The sequence below is a fragment of the Condylura cristata genome, unplaced genomic scaffold (assembly GCF_000260355.1).
Source record: "Condylura cristata isolate star-nosed mole 26May11 unplaced genomic scaffold, ConCri1.0 scaffold00005, whole genome shotgun sequence".
Lineage (NCBI taxonomy): Eukaryota > Metazoa > Chordata > Mammalia > Eulipotyphla > Talpidae > Condylura > Condylura cristata.
In genome coordinates this window covers 56,493,528-56,516,027 of record NW_004567106.1, presented here as the reverse complement: position 1 = coordinate 56,516,027, position 22,500 = coordinate 56,493,528, and the positions used below count along the sequence as shown (strand labels likewise).

At 33.2% G+C, this 22,500-nt stretch overlaps 1 protein-coding gene across 2 annotated transcripts in view; it reads left to right on the top strand.

Moving 5' to 3' along the window:
- POT1 (protection of telomeres 1) overlaps nucleotides 1-22,500 on the top strand; it is a 48,740-nt gene that overhangs the window by 15,717 nt on the left and 10,523 nt on the right. For both annotated transcript variants that reach the window (XM_012720703.1, XM_012720704.1), the window contains exons 8-15: nucleotides 4,817-4,947; nucleotides 5,435-5,725; nucleotides 11,175-11,330; nucleotides 16,367-16,536; nucleotides 17,085-17,173; nucleotides 18,862-18,918; nucleotides 19,259-19,415; nucleotides 21,103-21,308. In XM_012720703.1, coding sequence (XP_012576157.1) covers nucleotides 4,817-4,947; nucleotides 5,435-5,725; nucleotides 11,175-11,330; nucleotides 16,367-16,536; nucleotides 17,085-17,173; nucleotides 18,862-18,918; nucleotides 19,259-19,415; nucleotides 21,103-21,308 — 1,257 coding nt within the window. The remainder of the gene's footprint in view (nucleotides 1-4,816; nucleotides 4,948-5,434; nucleotides 5,726-11,174; nucleotides 11,331-16,366; nucleotides 16,537-17,084; nucleotides 17,174-18,861; nucleotides 18,919-19,258; nucleotides 19,416-21,102; nucleotides 21,309-22,500) is intronic.

The window sequence follows — 22,500 nt, the reverse complement described above, 5'->3', positions numbered from 1 at the left end:
ACAAAGATGTTGTCATTAAGTTCATATTTTTAAAAACTCTGTATTAAATTAGCACATGTAAATTTTATTGAGTAAGCTTGAAGTGGGATGGGTGCAAGGAGAATCTTACGTGTGAGAATATTTTATTAATGTGAAATGAGAAGCATTAGTAGTCTATATGTAAAACTGACCTTGTAAAGACTTAACTCTATAAATGACAAGATTGAAATAGGTGGTAATCAAGTCTGAAGGCCACAAAATTATCTTTCATTGAAAATCCCTTTAGTTTTTATTGTTTTTGTGGAAAGGGAAACATTAACTGTTAGCAGGTAAAGCAAAATTTTCTGTTTAAATATGTATTTTGTAAGATATTTTAATTTGAATTTCCTGTTCCCTAAGTCTACATCCCACCATTCTGCTCCGTCCTGTAGTTCAACGTGTTCAACGTGTTTTACCTCAGTTCTTTTCACCAGATTCTCCTCCCTCCCCCCCCCCGCTGAATTTTACAATTAATCTGTTTTACAAATATCTGTAAAGATGAGATCATTATAATTGTTTCCCAATTGCCAAGTGTTACCCTGCTGACTTTTTAATTGACCTGCTAATTTTAGGAATAAGCTACATTATGCTAATGTATGTCTATCTCAGTAGAAGATGTAATTTCAAAAAAATAAATTGTACTTTGTTGCTGATTCTTGTCAGTAAATTGATGAGCAAATATATTTTTTTCAAAAATAGCAAAACAATAGTACTGTACACTAAAATACATGTTTTAACATTGATAATGCTATATTCATTGTAACTATTAAGTTTAATCATGTTTTCTTCTAAATCATACATACAATGGAATCATTGGAGATCCATACTACTTTTTATATATTCACATGTTTCTTACATCTCTATTGATATATTTAGTTGGGTTCATTTTTTTGTTAAAAAAATTCATGAGTAGTAATAAGCTAGCTGCTATTACTAAGATATGTTTCTGTTTCTTCTGAGATACTAAATTAAAATGAATGTCGTCAATTTTATCTGAACATACTCATTGAACTAAATTTATCATCAGATACAGTGGGATGGCTTTACTGCTAGCAACACTGTAAAATTTAAAAACTATCTTATAACTTTAGTTACACTTACATTTTTATTTCTGTTGGTAGAACCCATCCTTTAACATGGTGCAGAAGAGTCAAACAAATAGCTCTGATTTTTGTGCTCAGGAGAGGATCAACTTCATTAGTGCAGCTATAGAGAAGTACCAGAATAAATGTACAGGAACAATTCACAGCTGTGTCTTTTTTATATTATATAAAACAACATTATCTCACAAAAACAAGGCCATGATCCAAATATCATATCCAGATGTACATAACTATGTTTTGGGAAGAAAATTACTTCTATGCAACTGATTTTTAGGTAGATAGAAATAAAGTACATTCTATTATATATTATTAGCTAGATTTGTTTCATTCAAATTATTTTCATAAATGTTAAATTCACTGTGGCAGAGGCAATTTGGTGCTATTTAACATCTTGACTAAATTTTTTCTTGAAAACTTCCCTCACATTATCAGTAATAATAACTACATGCAGCCTGTCATATGCTGCTATTTTACATCTGGTAGCAAATTCTTTATTCCCCAAACTTTATATTCGGTCTTAGAGGAGTTGGATCTTAAATCAATCAGCCCTTTAAAAGGACTATAGATATATCTTGTCAGCTGTGATATTATTCATTATGAAAACTTAGAATTTAGTCTATAGGATCTATAGTCTATATAAAAACGACTGTTGCAGGCCCTCCCTGGTGGTGCAACGGGTTAGGACATAGCACTGCAAGCTGGCCGCAGCCTTTTAAGTGCGAGTTCAATCCCCCTCGAGGGAGGTAATCCACATGACGCAGCATACCTTTCCTACCCACCTGCTGCTCCCCTCAGCAGTGTACTTTGTTGATCTGCCTGTTCTGCTCCCACTCTGTCTCTGGTGGAGCCTCTCACCGCTCCTACACTTCTGGCCTGTACCCCTGTTCTGTATGAACAAATAAATAAATCTTTTAAAAAAAAAAAAAGTAAGAAAAATAAAATAATTTGTCTTAAAAAAAAGATTGTTGCATCATCAAAATTGATTTTGATAATGACTCACTAGGGGCACATCAAATGTTCTCTTTCATGTAGGAAAGCAAGGTTATTGCTGTCTTCTTAGGGTTTTGGTATTTCATAGCAGTTATATTCTCTAAAATTCTCACATTTATTTTTGCTTTGGGTAGCTGACTAGATAGTTGAAGATGAAGATTTTTGTTTTGCACAGATAACATCAGTGATGTTTTCTTAGATAAAACATTTAAAGAAGTATAATTTTAGCTTTGTTTCAGATTTTAAGAAATAGTGTGTGTGTTTTTTTTTTTTTTAACTGGAACATGTTTATGCTGTTCTGAGTGTCCTTGCTGAATTAGGTAACTGTATGCAGGCTGTGAAACATTTCCAGGAGTTATTGCTACTACCCTCAAGGAATTAAAGTTCATCACAATTTAAAAGTACATTCATATAGGAATTATATGAATCCAAGTTGTTGTATTTTTCCTTTCATCTAGAATAAATGGTATCAGGTTTCTAAAGGGATATCACATCTTGTTCTTGGCATTTTCTTTTCCTAAAAGAGTGTTTTTTTTACCAGTATAAAAGGTCAGAACACAGCTTTTTCTCCGAAGTGGTGGGTCTCACTCCATGATGATTTTGCCTGATTTTGGTAATCTGGAGAAATTTTAGTTGTCATAGCTGGGGCATTGTAAGTACTCGTGAGTGGGAAGAGACTAGCAATACTGGGGCTGTTTTTTTCACTCTCTCTCCCCCTCTGTCTGTCTGCCCAGTCCATTCCCACTCTAACTCTGAATTTGTCACATACACTGGAGGAATGAGGAGGAGGAAGCGCCTAGATAAAGAAAATGTGCATTGCAGATGCTAGTGTTTCTGTTTCTGAGGGTTTGTGTGAAAAGGCCAGCACATAGATGCAGCTATGTGTAAGCCAAGCTGCTACTCTCTTGGGTTCATACAGTTCCTCTGTGAAGCTGTTCAGATTATACAGTATTTCTATTTGAGAAAAGTATAGATTTTTCTAGTTTGCAAAATGGCACTGAATTGCCAGTTAGTGGGGTCCCTATAAAGACAGTTGCAATAGGGACGTATGTAGTATTTCTGAGTTTCAACTAGAGTTCTTTGTAGTTCATCAAGTGTTGTTCATTTTAGGTTGTAGACATCTGTCTCTTTTGCTTTGTATATAAATCATTTGTTTTTACCAACATGATCTCTTCCTTGAGTGGATAATCTGATAGAGACAAGTTGTGCTTGCCTATGGCATATTGATTGAAAATATCAATCTGGGGTGAATGGGATGAAAGCTCCTATGAGACTGTAGTTCTCTTAATGTGATAATGAGGAGAAATTTATTATAGGGTCCTATCACCCACATTGGAAACTTTACCACGTCCAGATCACTCTCTGAAACTTCAACCACTGAAATGTTCCTGGAAAAAAGTGTGTTCCATAAAAGGGTGTTTAAATGCTGACACAGCATGCCTGCTGGCCTGAAGCACAAGGAGTGATGGTCATAATGGCCATTGTTGAAACCACTGTTTGACGTGTAAACTTTTTTTTTTTTAATTTATTTACTTATGCTTACAGAACTGGGGTATAGGCCAGAAGTGTGGTGGGTGAGAGTCTTCACCAGAGACAGCGGGGAGCAGAACAGGCAGATTGACAAAGTACATGCTGAGAGGAGTGCGGGCGAGTCAGTGCCATGTGGGCCAGCTCCCTCTCCAGCGATTGAACTTGTGCTGCAAGTGGCTTCTGAGAGCTTCATAGTGCAGTGCTTTAACCTGTTGGGCCGCCAGGGAGAGTGCTCCTGTGTAAACTTTTAACTTACTCTGATTTTAGATCTACTGATGACTGTCACCCTCATTCTGTGCTTTCCATTTTTACTGTCATGATCTTCTGGATTCCAGTCACCTCTGTTTCTTCTATCCCGGACTATTTACTTCCCATCTTCCTGACATAATGGTATTTTCTTCCCCACTCCTTTATTCCCCTCTCCGCTCTTCCTCCACTATTATGTTTTTGTTTTTGTTTTTTTTTCCTGTACTATTATTATTGGGAAAGATAGGACGTGGACACATTTTCCCAGCATATAATTTTCTGAAACGTGTATTTACAGGCAGCACTTATTATAGTTTTTGCTATACCAGTGTTTAAAGTTACGTTTTCATAGCAACCCCACTATCATTTTTTTTTTTGCCCGTTTAAGTTGTATAAAATAACTCTCATTTGATGTATAATTTTTATAGGTAACTAGCACATCTTCATTTCCCCTTTTGAATGTGTTATATATTTTACTATAATGTTCATTTTAATTACACACTATCTTTAAAATTCCGTGTGTTATAGCCTTTTCTCTTAGGAAAAAATGTGCAGTACATTGACTCTTCATCACATTTGCTGCAAATATCTACTAGTCGTTTGTTTTCACTCTAAATTTGCTTATATTTTATTTGAATATGTTTATTTGCTTTATGATTTCTAAATATGGAATTAATGAAAAGTTATTTTTCCAACTTACACTAAGATTTAAGTTAGTTTTCATAGAATACATTTGCAAAACATCTGGCAGCTTATTTTGAGAGCCAAGAAAATGTCTCTGTATTTTGATCCTAATCTTATAAGGTTCAAATAAAAGGAAGAAGAAAGTTTCAAACTTGGTGTTTTGAACTCAGCATTTTCTTATTTTGTCAAATGCTTTGAAGTACTGAAGTTGGGTAAAATGTTTTTTTGTTGTTGTTGTTTTCCAGATTATTGCTCCGTTATAACAATTGTGGATCAAACAAATGTAAAATTAACGTGCCTACTCTTTAGTGGAAATTATGAAGCCCTTCCAATAGTTTATAAAAATGGAGATATAGTTCGCTTTCATAGGCTGAAGGTATAATTCATATTATCTGAAACTGATATTTGATGAGTATTTTGTACAGGACAAAAAGGATGCTACCAACTAGCAACTTGATTGCCAGGAAGTGACAAAAAAAAAAATTAAAATAAGTGAATAAATATGAAAGAGAGTATTTTGCTTCTTTTAATTTCACTAAAAGATAAATAGCTACAAAAAAAAAAAAAAACAGTAATATTATGAAGTAGGAGTTGTAGAGTTCCAAGTGCTAGGATTAAGGATCTACCTCCTCACTCTATAAATGAGAAATTTTGTTAGTCTTTCACAGTTTACACGATGCCATAGATCTTGATATTGCCCATTAATTTTATAATTTCATATGCTAGCTCAGTGAAGTATAAATGAGATATTGTTAACAATGCCTGCAAGATTTTCCTAAATCTTTCTAATTTCTTCCTTTCCTAAGTTGACATCATTGTGCTGTTTTGTTTGTTCTGTTTTGTATTTTACTTTTCCCACGTAGATCCAAGTGTATAAAAATGAGACCCAGGGTATCACCTGCTCTGGCTTTGCATCATTGACATTTGAGGGAACTTTGGGAGCTCCGGTCATACCTCGCACATCCAGCAAGTTCTTTAACTTCACCTCTGAGGACCACAAGACAGTAGAAGCCTTGCGTGTTTGGGGATCTACTCATATCTCACCTTCTTCAACATTAGTAAAATTGTGTGATGTTCAGCCCATGCAGTACTTTGACCTGACTTGTCAGCTCTTGGGCAAAGCAGAAGTGGATGGTGCATCATTTCTTCTAAAGGTAGATTCTTTTTTTTTTTTTCTTATACTTGAAATTGTAAGTAAACCTGCATGTATATAAAGCATACCCTGCATGTGTATAAAGAGCTTATATTTTAGCATTTGATGACATAAATACTCAGATTGTGTATTAGAAGAGAAGTAGAATTCTAGCTTATGATTTTTGATGAGCCGGCTAGCTTTGGCACTTTACTTTTGTCCTTTACTTCTTTATACAGTTATCTAGAGAAAACCAGTATCAGCAGTAGTTAGAGGTGGTAATAGTTTATGCTTTGTTTATATATTATTTTAGTAATAATATGACATGGACTGGTTTTCACTTCTACATACGCATATCCAGGAGTTAGAGGTGGTAATAGTTTATGCTGTTCATATATTATTTTAGTATAACATAATAAGGACTGGCTTTCATGTGTACATCTACATATATCTGCTTTCCTAGGTAGGCAGCCAGCTTCCTCGCTTTTACTTTTTGGCCCACTTAAGTTGTGTCCCCTTTCAAGGTCCTTTTATCCCTTGTTTCTTGGGTGAATCACCTATGAGGTGTGATGGTTTTGAAACACATATTATTTTTCATGTTGTATTTTGTTTTGTTTGTAAACCAGTGGGCTAAAAAAAAGTAACAGAAGGCCCACTTAATCTGCATTTATTAATATCTAGCCCAGTGTACTCAGGAATAACATCTGGAGGAGACAGTTGTCCTAGTGTTATTCTCACTGACTCATGTTAGGCAAGCTGCATTTAAACAAATGCTGCTCAGCCTCATATTAGGGATGTTTGCTTAGTTTCTGAACCCCTGGAACAATAAGACAGGAAATGGAGGACAGTGACACTTGAATAAACTGGAGTTTATCTTCATTATCACTGAGGATTCCATCTTCAGGAATCATAAAGATAGAAATCCCTGAATAAAATATGATTTTTTTGAAGTTGAAAACAGCACATCTTTATATATTCATAAAATTGTAAAGGAAAAAGTAAACACATGCTATGAAGAAAACTAATTAAGCCCCATGTGACAAAGCCAAAGTTAAAGAAACATAAAATCAGCCAATATTAAAAGGAATCTTCAATCACTCAGCTGTACTTCCTAGTCAAATGATATGCTTAACTAATGAGCCATTAGAAAATTCTTAAATTCTGAGGTGAAATTTGCCTTCTTTTAATTCAGATGTTTGAATCTAATTTTCTCTGAAAAGCAATAAAACATTTCAACATCCCATTTTTATAGGTCGCCTTTGTAGGTAAGTGAAAACAGCTTTCATGCGGATAATTATTTTAAAATATAACATTAAGAAGTAAACACAAGAATTTGTATTATAATGTTTTGAGGACAAAAAACATCAGGAAATATATGTACAGTATTCTACTTATATCTGAGAAGTCAAATATATATACAGTATTCTACTTATATCTGACTTATTTTGAAAATGAATTTCCTATCACATACAAATTTTTTTTTTTAAAGATTTGTTTCTTTGTGCATACAGAACTGGGGTACAGGCCAGAGGCTCAGGGGCAGTGAGAGGATTTACCAGAGACAGAGCGGGGAGCAGAACAGGCAGATCGACGAAGTACACTGCTGAGGGGAGCAGCGGGCGGGTCAGGAGAGGTCTGCCACGCCATGTGGTCACCTCCGGGGCAGGCGGGAATCGAGCTCATGCGGAAATGGCTTTGGCTTTTCAGTGCTGTGCTTTAACCCGCTGCACCACCAGGGAGGGCCAATAATTTTTTTACTTTATATTTTGAAAACAGAGGCGCCACATGCCAAATGAAGTCTGTCCAGCATGGAATATAGCATTGTTAGCATCATTGTCATCTATCTCAATATGGATATGATGCTGGTGCTGTGTTATATACTAGTGGTTTTTATGTCATATCATGTGGATGTAATGACAGCATTATCCTTTTGTTAGCAACTATGACACTTTCGTCTTTACTTAGTAAACATGATACACCAATGGCATTGACATCACAATTTAAAGTATCTGTAGACTAACTAGCAAGCCACATTTTTCTTTGTTTATGAAATTTACTTTTCTGAATCACAAACTCTTAAATATCCACAGCCTCGTCTTTTGAGCTTTTTTGTTTGTTTGCTTGTGTTTTTGTAAAGAGCTAGAATCTTTGGTAGTCAGAGAGGTAAAGAATTTATATATCTAATCTGTAATGTGGCTTGAAGGAAAAAAAGAAAATAGAGTAGCCCCGAGAACTCATATTAAAAGTACTATTCAAACATTTTTTATAAGTCAAAACTAAATACTTGGTTACTGTCAGAAAGAAAATTTCCCTCTCCCATATACTGTTGTTTCCAAGAGAATTTAATTATAATTACAGGTTATTAAGAATGCACTGTTCATAAGAATAAAGACTGTAGTCAGATACCTAATCAAAGACAACATTCATAGGTCTAAATGTCTTCGGGAACAAAAAAAAGGAGGAGAAAAGCATAGCATATTAGAATAAGCTTTCAACTCAAGAACTTTAAAATATAACAGAACTGTATAAAGTGGGAAGTAGTGATTTAATAAGGCATTTAATTTTTAGGTAGGTACTGTCAATGTTGTCCAGGTTTTAAAAGATATTTTTAAATTATATGTAATGAAAAGTTTTTCTTTGGCTGTCTTCGTCTTCTCCACCTTCTCACCATCGCCCTCCCCAAACATGGTAGCTTTAAAAAAAGTTTCTCTGAACAATTTTTCAGAAAAATTTTAACTCATATACATATTCTTTTCTGTGTGTATACATATACATGAGAGCATGCTATACTCACTTATATTAAATTTGCTTTTTTAAGTTAATTCTTACCATAGAGATTTTTCTACATCACCTCCTAGAAGTTTCCTTGTGTTGGTTTCTTAAGGCAGTCACAACAAATTATGATAGCCCAGTGGCTTAAGGTAGTACAAATGTATTCTTTTAGTTCTGGAGGCTAAAAGTCCAAATGAAGATACCAGCAATCTAAAATAAATGGAGGGCCTCCATAAAGATTGTGCCCCTTTGAACAACTCATAAGCATGTATATAGAAATTGTACAGTTGTGATGTTTTTTAAAATTAGAAAAAAGATAATGTTGATAAGTTCAAGAGCTTAAAAACAAAGTTACTTCTTCCTGATTTTTAAAAGACAGAATTTTCAAAATAAGGAATAATACAAGGGATATATTTACATATGTGAATGATTTTAAACATCAGAAAGTGTTATATTCAAATTCCATGCTGAGAAATGGGGCATGATAGTTGAAGGTTTAAATTGACAACTTTTAAATTTAAATATAATTTATATTTTTTAAGTTATTGTGTTATCAACCAAAATTTACTCAAACTGAATTAGATCAAAAGGAGATCACTAATTCACAAAACAAGCACAGAGTTCCAGTTTTATCTATAAATAAAGAAAATTACTTGGCCATCTCAACTTGGTAAAGAAAATTAGAAATTAATATATATTTGGGGGGGATGATTTCATGTGTATGTAACAGATTTGAGATTTGTTTAAAAAATTTCAAAAGTCCAGACTTAAAAAATATGACTTTTTGGCAATTAAAATCAATATAGCAATACTCTGTTCTTTCAGCTGCTCCCAAAAGACTTCTACACTGGACTGTAAACAAACAAAGGCAATGTACAGAAAATGAAAGAACAAATATTTCTACTCCTAATGCCCTGGTTCTTTGAGTAATTTAGGAAACAGAGTGCATGACACAAACTCATGGTTATTTATTTGAAACTACAGGTATCACCAACATTATTTAATACTTCCTTTCTTATCTGACACTAGCAGACACCCTCTGTACAGAAATGTAATGTTTTCTATTCAAATAACCTGTTTCGTTCTTGTCAGCCAGACTTATTTCACACATGCAAAGAAAGACATTCCCATCTCAAACCAAATGTCTTTTGCCATCCCTTTTTATCACATAGTATAACCCTGCTAATCCCTTAAAACCTATGCAGTGTAGATCAGCTCAGTTTTAGGGATGATAGAGAACTCATCCTGTGCCCATGTTTCCGTCCTTACCTCAGGGTAGTTTACCTAACATCCAGCCTAGCTTTTTTTTTTTTTCCCACCAGCACCCGGGCTTTTCATTCATGTATATTTATAACATATAACGTAAGCACAGTATTCTTTTAATGGCTTCTTTCAAATAAGAACAAAGATTTCAGTAAATTCACAAAAGCTAGGAATGTATACTTAAAAAATGAAAGGAGATACCATGTAGGTTCTTTAGCTTGTTTAAAGATCATTAAATTGACATAAAATAGAGTGACAGGAGAAAAACAAAATGAATTGCTACATATGGGGTGAGTGGGATTTGGATTGTGTTGTAAGTGGGGTTTTCAATGATTTGGAATGCAGAAAATCTGAAGTGGCCGCACCATACAGCCAACAGTTATACCTTATATACTAAATAAATAAATAAATAAGAATTTCAATTGAAGCATCTAGATTAGTAAAGAAATAAAAACATTTGTTTCCACAGCTTCAGGGCCCTAGTTCCTATCTCTGAGATAAGGATTCCTCTGCCCTCCTCTTGAATGGAAGGTAGTTCTTCACATGGGAATTTGACTCCTGTTTTCAAAGAAGAATCAGAATGCCTTTCTTGCACTAATTGTGTCTTAAGTGATTTTAATTCAAAATAGTCAATATGCCAAATCCTGGATTCAGGATACATACCCTGAATCCTTTCATTATAGCAAAGTAATTACTATTTTTTTAAGAATACTAACATTTTGAAAACAACCCAAATAAATGTGTTTGTCATATCACAAAATAATATAAAACATTTGAAAATTATTACATTTTAGAAGAATAAATTGATAAAGTGTTTAACAATAAGCTAAAAATGAAAAAACACAAAACATAGTGCCAATTTGTTAAAAGGAAAATAAATACATAAATGCATAGAAGAAATAAGATAAATATTATGTTGATTTTTCCCCAAGTTCATAGCTGTGTGAATTGTTTTCTTTACCTTTATTTGCATTACTTCCATGTATGCCATTGCCCTTTATAATCAAAAAGGACCACATCATATTTAAAGTTAAGCATATATTTGGGAATATATTTAACTGTATTTATTTACAGTAAGAGCAAATGTAACTCATTGGGCTCTACATTTTTTTTTTTTTAAAGATTTATTTATTTGTGTATACAGAACTGGGGTACAGGCCAGAGGCTTAGGGGCAGCGAGAGGCTTCACCAGAGACAGAGCTGGGAACAGAACAGGCAGATCTACGAAGTACACTGCTGAGGGGAGCAGCGGGCGGGTCAGGAGAGGTCTGCCACGCCATGTGGTCACCTCCGGGGCAGGCGGGGATCGAACTTGTGCGGAAGCGGCTTTAGATTCTCAGTGCTGCGCCCCAACCCGCTGCGCCACCAGGGAGGGCCTGGGCTCTACATTTTTATGAAAAGATCCTTATTAAACTTTTCTCTACCTTCTGTGGCAGGTATGGGATGGCACGAGGACACCATTCCCATCTTGGAGAGTGTTAATACAAGATTTTACTCTTGATGCTGATTTAAACCATCTTCATCGACTACAGAATCTGACCGTAGACATTGTAGTCTATGATAACCATGTTCAAGTGGCAAAATCTCTAAAGGTAATGTTGCGCAGTAAACTTGGGCTCATTTGTATACATTTCGGGGAGAACCACATTTCTAGATGACGTTTAAGATTAGAAATCAGCTCCAAATTTATCTGATTTCTTAATTTATAAAATGTGTGTTTAAAATAAATTATTAGAAGATAAATTAGAAAAACTTGAACAGCTTTTTAAAATTAAAAATCTTTCTTACAGATCTTAAAACTACACTATGAAAATAGTAAAGTAAAATTTTATTGTGCAAGGTAACACTGCTTTAAAGGATATAAAAATATTTGTAAGTTTAAAAGTTAACTTTGGGGCCTCACCAGTGGCCTGGGTGTTAGGTCTCAGCACTATAACTGCTGCAACCTGAGTTTGATTCCCAGCCAGGGAGGTGACCCACATGGCACAGCAGACCTCTCCTGTGCAGCCTGCTGCTCCTCTCAGCAGTGTATTTCAGTACATCTGCCTGTTCTGCTCCCCACTCTGTCTCTGGTGAATCCTCTAACCCCCTACACCTCTGGCCTACACCCCAGTTTTTCAACATAAAAATAAAAGTTAGCTTTGTTAAATCAGCTTAATAAAATCTAACTTGCAGCTTTGTACTCATCAGAGTTAATTGTTAAGAAATTGTTAAGCCACCTCTAATATATACATAAATTTAACATCTATTTATACTGTACAATGCATTAGAATTTGCTCACTGCTTTTGAGATGAAGTTTTTCAAGTAAAACTATATCCATTCCTATGTATAACATTCCTATATGGCATTTCTTGAATATTGGGGACATTTTAAGGGATTTTTTTTTCATTTCTTATATCTTTTATTTGCGAAGATAAAAGGTAATTTATTATATCTTTTATCTACAAGATAAAAGATAACAGCAGTAGAATTTGTTAAGCACTTCAGATACACTTAGGACTATTGTATGCAGTAAGTACTGTGTTCATCCCCATTTTACAAAAAAGAAAACTGAGACATTAGGAGTTAAGGCCAAGATTCCACAGCTGCTTGGGTGACGCCAGTATTTGAATGTACAGTGTCTGTTTCCAGAGTCAGTCCAATTACATGCTATAAATGATTTTCTTGTAGGTAGCTGCCACCCTGTCTTCATAGAGTTACATAGTCTGCTTACAGGAAGAGAGCAGCTATGTTTTAGTGCCCAATTTTCCTTTATAATTAAATGTTCCTTAAGGAGCTGTGTTCTGCTGGCACACTGGGTTAAAAATAAGCCCACCCAAATCAAGTTTAAGATCAAGTGTGGCCCACCGTAGTGGCGCAACGGGTTAGGGTGCAGCACTGCAAGCTAGCCGCAGCCGCTTTAGTGCGAGTTCTATCCCTGCCTGCCGCGGAGGTGAGCCACATGGCGCGGCAGAACTCTCCTGACCCTCCCGCTGCTCCCCTCAGCTGTGTACCATCTGCCTGTTCTGCTCCCCACTCTGTCTCTGGTGAAGCCTCTCAGCGCCCCTGAACCTCTGGCTTGTACCCCAGTTCTATATGAATAAATCAATATACATTCATCATTTAAATCCTTTCTTTTTCCCTATGCTGCTTCTTCACCTTTTTGTTGCCCGCTTTTTTCTTGAATTCTTTGTTTTTTTTTTTTCCGCACAGCACCTAATGTACTTTCCATAGTATAAAGCCATAGTAAATAAGATCTGCTGGTGAATGAATGAATGAATCACTGAGAGCTGTGAATTTTTTCAGGGTTTTTCCCCCATTTTTCTCCCATTTTGTTATCTTTAGCTCATCCACTAGAGGGTGCTATGAGCACAAATAATTAAGAAAATATAGGACACTTAATTTTATCTAATGATACCATGGCGTATCAGTAATACAATGGAAAAATGAAAATTATTTTCTTAGTGAATAATAAATAAGGTGAATGTAGAGTTTTATCTAAAGTACATTGACAATTTGTACATTGATAAATTGTCACATTTGTTCTGTGACAAGCTCTGCACCATTACATTTTAATAAACACCCAGGGTCGGATGACACTGATACAAATAAATTACCCCCACCACTTAGAAACAGTTACTTAAATTGCATTTGTATACTGAAAGACATGGAAAAAATGTATTTTCAGTGTATTAAGAACAGGAATAAATCTGGTATTTTTCTTAACAAAGGATACTTAAGACAATTATAGGCAATAAATTGACTTCTGTGTACATTACATCTTACAGCCCAAGTTACCCTCAACATTTTTCTTAAACCTTGACTCTTAAGTATATCTTATTCCCTAAATATTTTATACAAACACAAACTAATTTTCCAAATCTCTTGTGCTAAGATTGAAGCAATATATTTTCAATTGCCAGGCTTTTAAAAAAGATTTTAAATAATTACAAAATGTATATATAGTGATAGTTAGATTTTGACCTTCAGTGACCTAGGAACTGTCATTGCTTTTTCTGACATAATAGGTCACTAATGATATTAAACCTACAGGAATGTTCTTGACAGTTTTTAAAGCATATTTAAATGATTTCTAAAGAGATAATGATTTCTTTGTGGCCATTTTTTATTTTTTTTTATGTTTCTCTGTTAAAAATAGGCTGTTATTACAGTTTTTTTTAAGTATGTATTTGTTTATTGTTGGTTATGACTCACTTCTATTTTTGGCATCTTATCACTTTGCAGCAAGACTAAGCAGTATTTGTCTATAATAACAGAGCATCTGGCACATTTCATAGCATATTTCAGAAGCTTAAAAAAAAATACAATGCTGCCTCCAGAAGGAATTTCTAGAAATAACAGCTTGTCATCTCAGTAACCTATCCAGTTCTCTCTTGGTCTTTACATTTTGCTTTATTATGAAAATGCAATTGTCGAGAAGATAGTAAACACTTAGCCTACCATCCAAATTTAACAATTTAAACATTTATAAATGTTTGTCATGCTTTTTTCAGGCACTTTTAATTTTTAAGAAATAAAACTCTACACATTGGACGTTTTGTTCTTCTCCTTATTTTCATTTTTCCACTTCCCAGTATTCTCTTTCTGTTTATCCTAACATGTAAATATATATGTGTCCATGCTTACTATGCTCTCATTTTGTGCACTTTTATCCAAAAACTGCATAAGGTGTATATAATATTTTTTATGTTTTTTATTTTCCTTTGAAAATATTTTATAAAATGTATCTGTGTTAGACATGTGTTTGCTTTGACAGCAAACAGTTTTATCTTTAAGAGATATGCCATATAGGAAGCTCCTGGGCCCATAATTTAGCCTACAAAATCGATTATTCACTTTATATATTCAAATCAGCTTTTCAAGTTCAATGAGAGACACTAAGAGTTTTGATTGATATTACATTGACTTTAAAGCTTGATTAACTTGGGAGGAAACTTAAAATGTTTAAGCTCTTCATTTATGCATGTCATATCTTCTTGTTTGACCCTTAAGTATTTATTAGAACTTAGATGTACTATACTAGTGTATTCTGTTTATTAAAAAAAAAAAAAACACATTAATACATGTTCAAAAAGAATGATTTTTTTTTCTTAAATAAAAGAAATAGACTTATATTTTCTTCTAGTATCTTACTTTGGAGACTTGACAGAAAAACTTTTTTTTATTGTTGTGTGTGTGTGTGTGTGTGTGTGTGTGTTCTCTCTGTTAATCCTAACTCCTCTGCCAGCATGTAGTATTTAAAGTCAGAAGCGACTAGATGTTTTACCTCCTCAGAAAACCCTAACTGGTTAGGGAAAAGACCCTCAGAAATAAAGGAATAGCATCTGGAAGTGTGCCTATTAGCCCGCTCTTCCTCCGCCACATGTGTTTCTTCCCCTCCATCAAAGCCAGAGGGGAGGAGAAACAATTGACTTCAACAGCAATAATCAGAGGTAGGAAGTTGCCTTAATGCCTCTTTTTTGTAATATTTCCCTTTCTATAACTAATTGCTACACAGAATCTCACTGTTCCTCAATACTGATCTTGAAGGGGAAAAAGTTTAGTAATCCCACAGTTTATCAGCAGTCAAGAATTGGGCTTTTGGATATAATTTTTTTCATAAAAATAAGTATGAGTTAAATTATGTAGCTTTTTCTTTGAGTAGATGTCAGTTTTCACTGATATTCTATATTCATCTCATTTAAATCTTGAACAATAAAAAATATCAATTAGCTATAGAGCATTATTTTAAAACAGTAATAGCTTTAATCTTAAACTCAGAATATATTTCATATTATGATATAATGATATAAATTGCTTATTACAAAAATTTTCTGCAGTAGAATTCATAGGAGGGAAGATATTTATTAGTTTGATATAATAGCATGTTTAAAAATTTTCTAGTATATTCATACTGAGAGTGGAGATTGTACTTAGTTAAATCTTAAGTTAAATTATTTATGGTAAGTAATTTACTTTCAAGAACCTTAAGCAAATTTATTTCTTTTTTTTTTAAAGATTTATTTATTTATGCGTACAAAAACTGGGATGTAGAGCAGAGGTATGGGGATGAGAGGATTCACCAGAACAGAGTAGGGAGCAGAACAGGAACATCTACTGAAATACACTGCTGAGGGGAACAGCGGGCGAGACAGGAGAAGTCTGCCCCGCATCATATGGGCAGCTCCCTGGCCAGGGATTGAACTCATGCCACAGTGGCTAGTAATAGCTGGATAGCACTGTGTCTTTAACCCCCGAGCTACCAGGGAGGCCCCCAAATTGATTTCTGAATCAGATAGTTTTAATTTTCCTTAGGTAATGAGTTCTTCAAGAGTATATTTTTTTATTGTCTGATCTGAGACTCAATCTTTTTTCACACTATAGTATCTCTGAAATGAGAATAAGGCTTATATCTGAAAATATACATGTAAGCATATTTATGCGTACACATATATGTATGTCCACACACATATTTTGGTTGTGTTACTATGTACTTAAAGCTAATAAAATACTGTATAAAGTACCAGTATCCTTTCTGGTTAGTTCTGACTAGTTGTTTTGTGCCCATAGTTGGTTGTTGACTATTTTGACTATCAAGTATTATCTGATCTTTCACCATTTTCTAAATAATAAATAATCTGTTTTTAGGTTGGAAGCTTTATTAGAATTTATAGCCTCCATACCAAACTTCAGTCAGTGAATTCAGAGAACCAGGCAACATTGTTAGCTCTAGAGTTTCATCTCCATGGTGGCACCAGTTATGGTCGGGGAATCAGAGTCTTGCCGGAAAGTAACTCTGATGTGGATCAGCTCAAGAAGTAAGTATGTTATATATGTATTTTGAAATTGTATATAAACATTAAGCTAATTTATAAGATTACATTTTTTCTTCAGTAGGGAAGAGGTATCTGATAGATTCCTTATAGTTAATCTTCATGTCTTTGTCATTATCCATTTTGAAATGAACAAAATGAAACAGTTCAATTTATTGTAGGTTCAACTAGCTAAATAGGAGCACAGTTAGGATTATAGTCTAAGTTTTCTGAAGCATTTATGTCTACTCTTTGACCTTATTCTCTTCTACCATTTGCCACATTCTCCAAAAAAAAGCAACAGTGGAAACTGGTGCTTAGTTAGTTTGGAAAACTTGATACACATCTAGGATTCTGAAAATACTTAATCCTACCTTGAAAAATTAGGTAGCAGGGACTGCGTCTGATAAATAGGTAATAAATAGGTAATAAAAGTGTCTTGGATACACACACACACACACACATACACCTCCCCCTCAATTTTAGTGAGTTGGTTTTTATAGAGAGAGAGACTTTGTTTTATGAAATTTGAAATTATATTCTTTCAATTATAGGGTTTTACAGTCTGCAGATTTAACAGTCGCTCAGTGCTCAGAGGGTATCTGTCAAACAGAACTTGAGGACAGCTTTCCAACTGTTTCAAGTAAGGTCAATTTTAACATTGACAGTTTAATTTTGTTAAGTGGCTTTATCAACATTAAATCTTTTTTGCTTTCTTCCTTGTTTTTGTTAACTCCATATTCATTGTAAAGTAGCATCCTACATCTTGTGTCCTATGCAATAGTAAACAGTAGTCCTTTAATTGTGTAATTACATTTTCAAATTGGGGTGGTAAGAATTACCATGTATCTGTGTATGAGTGTGTGTGTGTAAGAATTACCATGTATTTGTGTGTGTGTGTGTGAAAACATATAGTCAGTAAAAATCTACTACTTTCTCAAACAACTACTTTACTTGTCATTTCTCTTGCCCTTGATTCTTAGGTCATTTGTTAATGATGTTGAGGAAGAAGGACATGTTTATATAGGGTACTACATAAATTACTGAAACATAAACACTACTATATGTAGTAGAATATTAACTAAAGTAATTGCAGAATTAATGCTTATTTAAATCTTAAATTCTTTGTTTTAGAAAGTATTGTTAAGCAGCTGTATTTACTACTTTTGCTTTTTTGTTAAAACACCATTTTTAATTTATTGAGGTCATTATTTTTAGCTACCTCTCCTTTCTGTCATATTGTATTTTTTCATTATAATTAAAATTTTGAAGCATCCAGAAAAGCTAACGCATCTGTGCAGTCAAAAGTCACATACCCACCATCTAGATCCTCAATTAACATTTTACTTCCTCTGTCATAGATCTACCTACTTTATCTTTCATTTATCAATCCATCTTATTTGTTGATGCATTTCAAAATAAAAATTGCAGACATTACTATACCTCCTAAATACTACAGAATGAATATTGTTAACTAGAGTTCAATATTTATGATAACTTTTTTTAGGTAAAATTGTATACAATGAAATATACTTAAGTATACTGTTCCATGAGCTTTATCTGAATACATGTACCCTCAATTTTAGATAACTAACATTATCACAAAAGATTAATTGTGCCTACCTAGAATATCAAATAAATTGATTAATATATACTAGTATATATATGTTTTTGAGATTCATCCACATTGTGGTATATATATCAATAGTTTGCCTCTTTGTCAAAATCAAATGTGGATTTATTTCTGGGCTTTTCATCCAGAAAAGAATTTTAATAGTATGATCTAAAAGAACTTTAATTGTATGCTCTAAAGTAGGCTTTTTTTCCCCCTCATACTTTCAACCGTTTGTTGAAAGAATTTTGTTTTCCCTTAGGATTCCTTTATTGCCTTTATCAAAAATCAAATGTAAATGATTTTTTTCCTAGGCTTTCTATTTAATTACATCGATTTGTTTGTCCTTCTTTATGCTAGTACCATCATGTCTGGAGTCTTAATGTTATTAACATAAGTCCCTACATCTTTTTCTTTCTCAAGATTATATTTGATATTCTAGAACTTTTGCATTTCCCCTCAAGTGATAGAGTCTGCTTATCTGTTTCTATATTAAGCTTATAAAATTTTGATTAGGATTATATTGAGTCTATAGATCAAGATAGAGCAAATTGATATCCTAGCAATACTGATCATATTAACCCAATGACATGGCAATGGGTTAAATCTTTGTTTAAATTTTCTTCAGTTTCTCAGAAATATTTCATCATTTTCAGTGTCATGTGGATTTTTTAATGGATTTTTAAAGCTATATAATATTTTTGTTCCTCTTCCTACAGGCACTGGATCTGTATCACTATATGAGGTTGAAAGATGTCAACAATTATCAGCAACAAGTAAGACTACCTGTCATTTTTGAAGTTTGAAAATACAAACATATTAGTTCACATCACAAAGCCTGTACTTGAACTCACCAGCTCATTTATTCATTTCTAATGGTGAGAGCAGATATCCATGAGGCTAAAATATATCCATATTTATTTTTGTGTTCCTTGAGTTCTTCCTAACTGTATCTGACACTGTGCTTGTGAACCTTAGGAAATAGCCCTCAAAGTTGACAACTAACACAGCATTACTTAGATGTGATTGTACACATTTGGTCCAGAAGGATTTTTATCATGAATGTACTTATGATTCTTCTAGATTATTTTTATTTAATCTAAACATTCTTTATAGTTCTTACAGATCATCAGTTTTTGGAGAAAACCCCACTATGTGCTATTTTGAAACAGAAAGCTCCACAACAATATCGCATCCGAGCAAAACTCAGGTCATACCGGCCCAGACGGCTCTTTCAATCGGTTAAACTTTATTGTCCTAAGTGTCATTCACTGTGAGTATTTTTCACAATAAAGCAGAAGTTTTTACTGTATAACATATGTGTATATTATACATTCTCATAGACATTGTAAGTCCTGACAATGAGTAGATTATGATTTTATATATTACATTTTGAAAGAATTATTTTTGAACTAACCCTGGTTTCTAGTAGTATGTTTGATGTAGAGGAGCAGGATGATTATCTCTTCAGATGTATGTCACCACACTGTACTCACCACCACGACACTTGTATTTCTCCACCATAATTTTTTAAGGGAAATATTAAATTCTTAGAAAGAAGTAACCTTTTGATTTTTTCTTTTAAATGAGAGTAAACACTATTTTCAGATCAAAATTCAGTTTAGTAGCTCTGGTTAATGCAAACAAATAATAAAATACAAAAATATTTGTGGAAACTCTCATTTGTTACAAACATCTCTAAAGTAAACCATGATTAAATAAAATTCTTATATAGATAACAAACCTCATTAGTTGAAACTTGTGCTGATACAAGAAGCCTTATTGGAAATATATTTGTCCTAACTACACTAAAGTAAATATAGTTTAAGTTTTTATTAGAAAATTATAATTTTTGTGTCTCAGTCTTTATTCCAAACATCAAGTATTGCCTAAAACTACAAATGAATTTGACAGTAGAACAAGTATGTACTACTTAATTTGCTCAAGACATACTGGAAATTTACTTTTACTTCTTTTTAATGCAATTTGTTTGTCTTCCTTCTAAATATATAAAATGATGTTTTGTGATGCAGGTAATTGATTACATCATGCTGTGCATTGGGTACCATAAATGCACTGTAGTAGCAATGATGTGTAAATGCATGCATGTCCATTATCTTTGTATATATTTAAATTGCTGGTACACTTCTGTGCATGAATAATGTGCACATGTTTTCCCCTCCACAATCTAAATATCATCATTTCTCCTTAAATATATTAGGGGGACTGTATTACCCACTTAAGTTTGAATATATATGGCAGATGAAATTAAAATATAATTGACTTTACCTAATTCTTAAGGTGATATCAAATTTTAGTTTGTTAAATTATGTTAAAATCATGTAACTTTGTTAAAACTATATCATATGATTATTCTTAAAACAAAGAAGAAAATCATCTCAGAAAGTATAAGAAATATCATTTAATCTTACACAGCTAGTTGGTGTCAAAACCAGGCCAAAGACATAGACCTTTTGATTCTAAATTAGGTCCTTTCTTTTGAATCATACTTTTCCACATGGCTTTTAAAGGTTATTGTTCTAGATTAAAAGGAAATGAAAGGAATATTGGTTTGTGAAATAGCTATCTTACGACATTGATATTATTCATGTGGTAGTAGGATATTTATCTGTGAAGACAGGACTGCATTCATTAGAGAGAAGAGCAAATGGGTGCTTGAAATAATTATCAGTTCCACTGGTATCACAAAACTAGGCAAGGAAGTAGCTGGTATTTAATGCATATCCATATATAATATGGTTATACTAGCCATAAAATACCATCAATCATCTTTCTATTCAATGTGAATCATTGAATCTTAAAATGAGTTATTTCCACGTTTTTTAAACTACCTAGCCTATCAGCACATAAATGAGTTTTTAAAATTAGAAAATTTGTTAAGTTGGAAATTCCAAGCTTCTGTTGATTGCTCTGTGCTATTTCATTGTCACTGATTGTAGGCAAGAAGTTCCACATGAGGGTGATTTGGATATAATTTTGCAAGAGGGTGCAACAAAACCCCCAAATATTAGACTACAAAATACATCATTATATGATTCAAAGATGTGGACTACTGAAGATCAAGGAGAACGACAAGTAGCTATTCATTTTGTGAAAAATAATGGTATTCTTCCACTTTCAAGTGACTGTCTAATTTTGATAGAAGGTAAGATTTTAAGTTAGTTTTGATAGAGTATAGCTTTGTTTATGTCTTTCACTGTTTAATTATTGTTACATTTATTTTAGGAGCAACCTAGGACATATAACATCAAAATTAAATTTCACAAAATGGAATTATATTCAACTATGCTCAAATGTATATATAAGCAGACATGTAAATTTATTTGAATGCATTTTGGAATTACATGTTAAAGCTAAGTGTTTATATTTGTCCATCCTGTACATGTAATCTAAATCATATCCAAACTTTGTCAAGCTTGCCGTGTACAGTTGCTGTTATTTTCGCCTCTGGATGTCACTGTTGTTACATAGAAATACAATGAAAATCTTCTTTTGTTTCTATAGATAAATCAAGTAAAGATCCCTTGAAACAAGTAAAGATAATTACTTATGTTTGAAAAGAATGAAGCTTTGAGTCATTTATGTCTGCATTTCCTTTCCTTTTGTGTCTTATTTTTAGCTAGTATTTAATATAAGAACCACATATTTTTCCAGTGTCAAATGTAATGGTTCATTATTTTACTGGAGACTTAATAATGCCCTATTACGGAAAGAAGGCATTTTTAATTTATATTAGAAAAATCCTTCGTTTCATTTTATAAATGAATTTTTTTTATTTGAATTTTGGCCATTTGTGTTACTAACATCTTTCTGTTTATGTATGTAATAGCAGTCATTCCAAAAAATATATATATGTATACACATGCATGTAAGCATTGTTATTTTCATGAACTTCTTTTGTTGTTATATATTTCTAGTATGCCAGAAGCCATTTTAATTAATTTCTGTGTTTTCAATTGATCATCAACAAGCTTATGCAGTTGATAAAAATGCAGTTTTTTAGAAAACTTAAGCACAGAGAAATCTAATTCTTTCCTGCTTTTTGACAGAGCAGCTCTGTGGTGAACTTTATCTTAGCTCCAGATGAATTATAATTATGGGCACATGGAATTCAGTATATGCTGCCCAATTACTTGCTAGTAGAAGTTATCCTAATATACATGTATACTTTCACATGTATGCGATTACCTATACTCCAATCCTCATGAGCTTATACCAAAACTTTAAAATATTTGTCTACTTTGATGAGCGATAGTTGGCATTATACTCCACTAGCTATATTTTAAACTATACCAGAAGTTAGATGTAACCATAGCAACACACACAAATATATATAT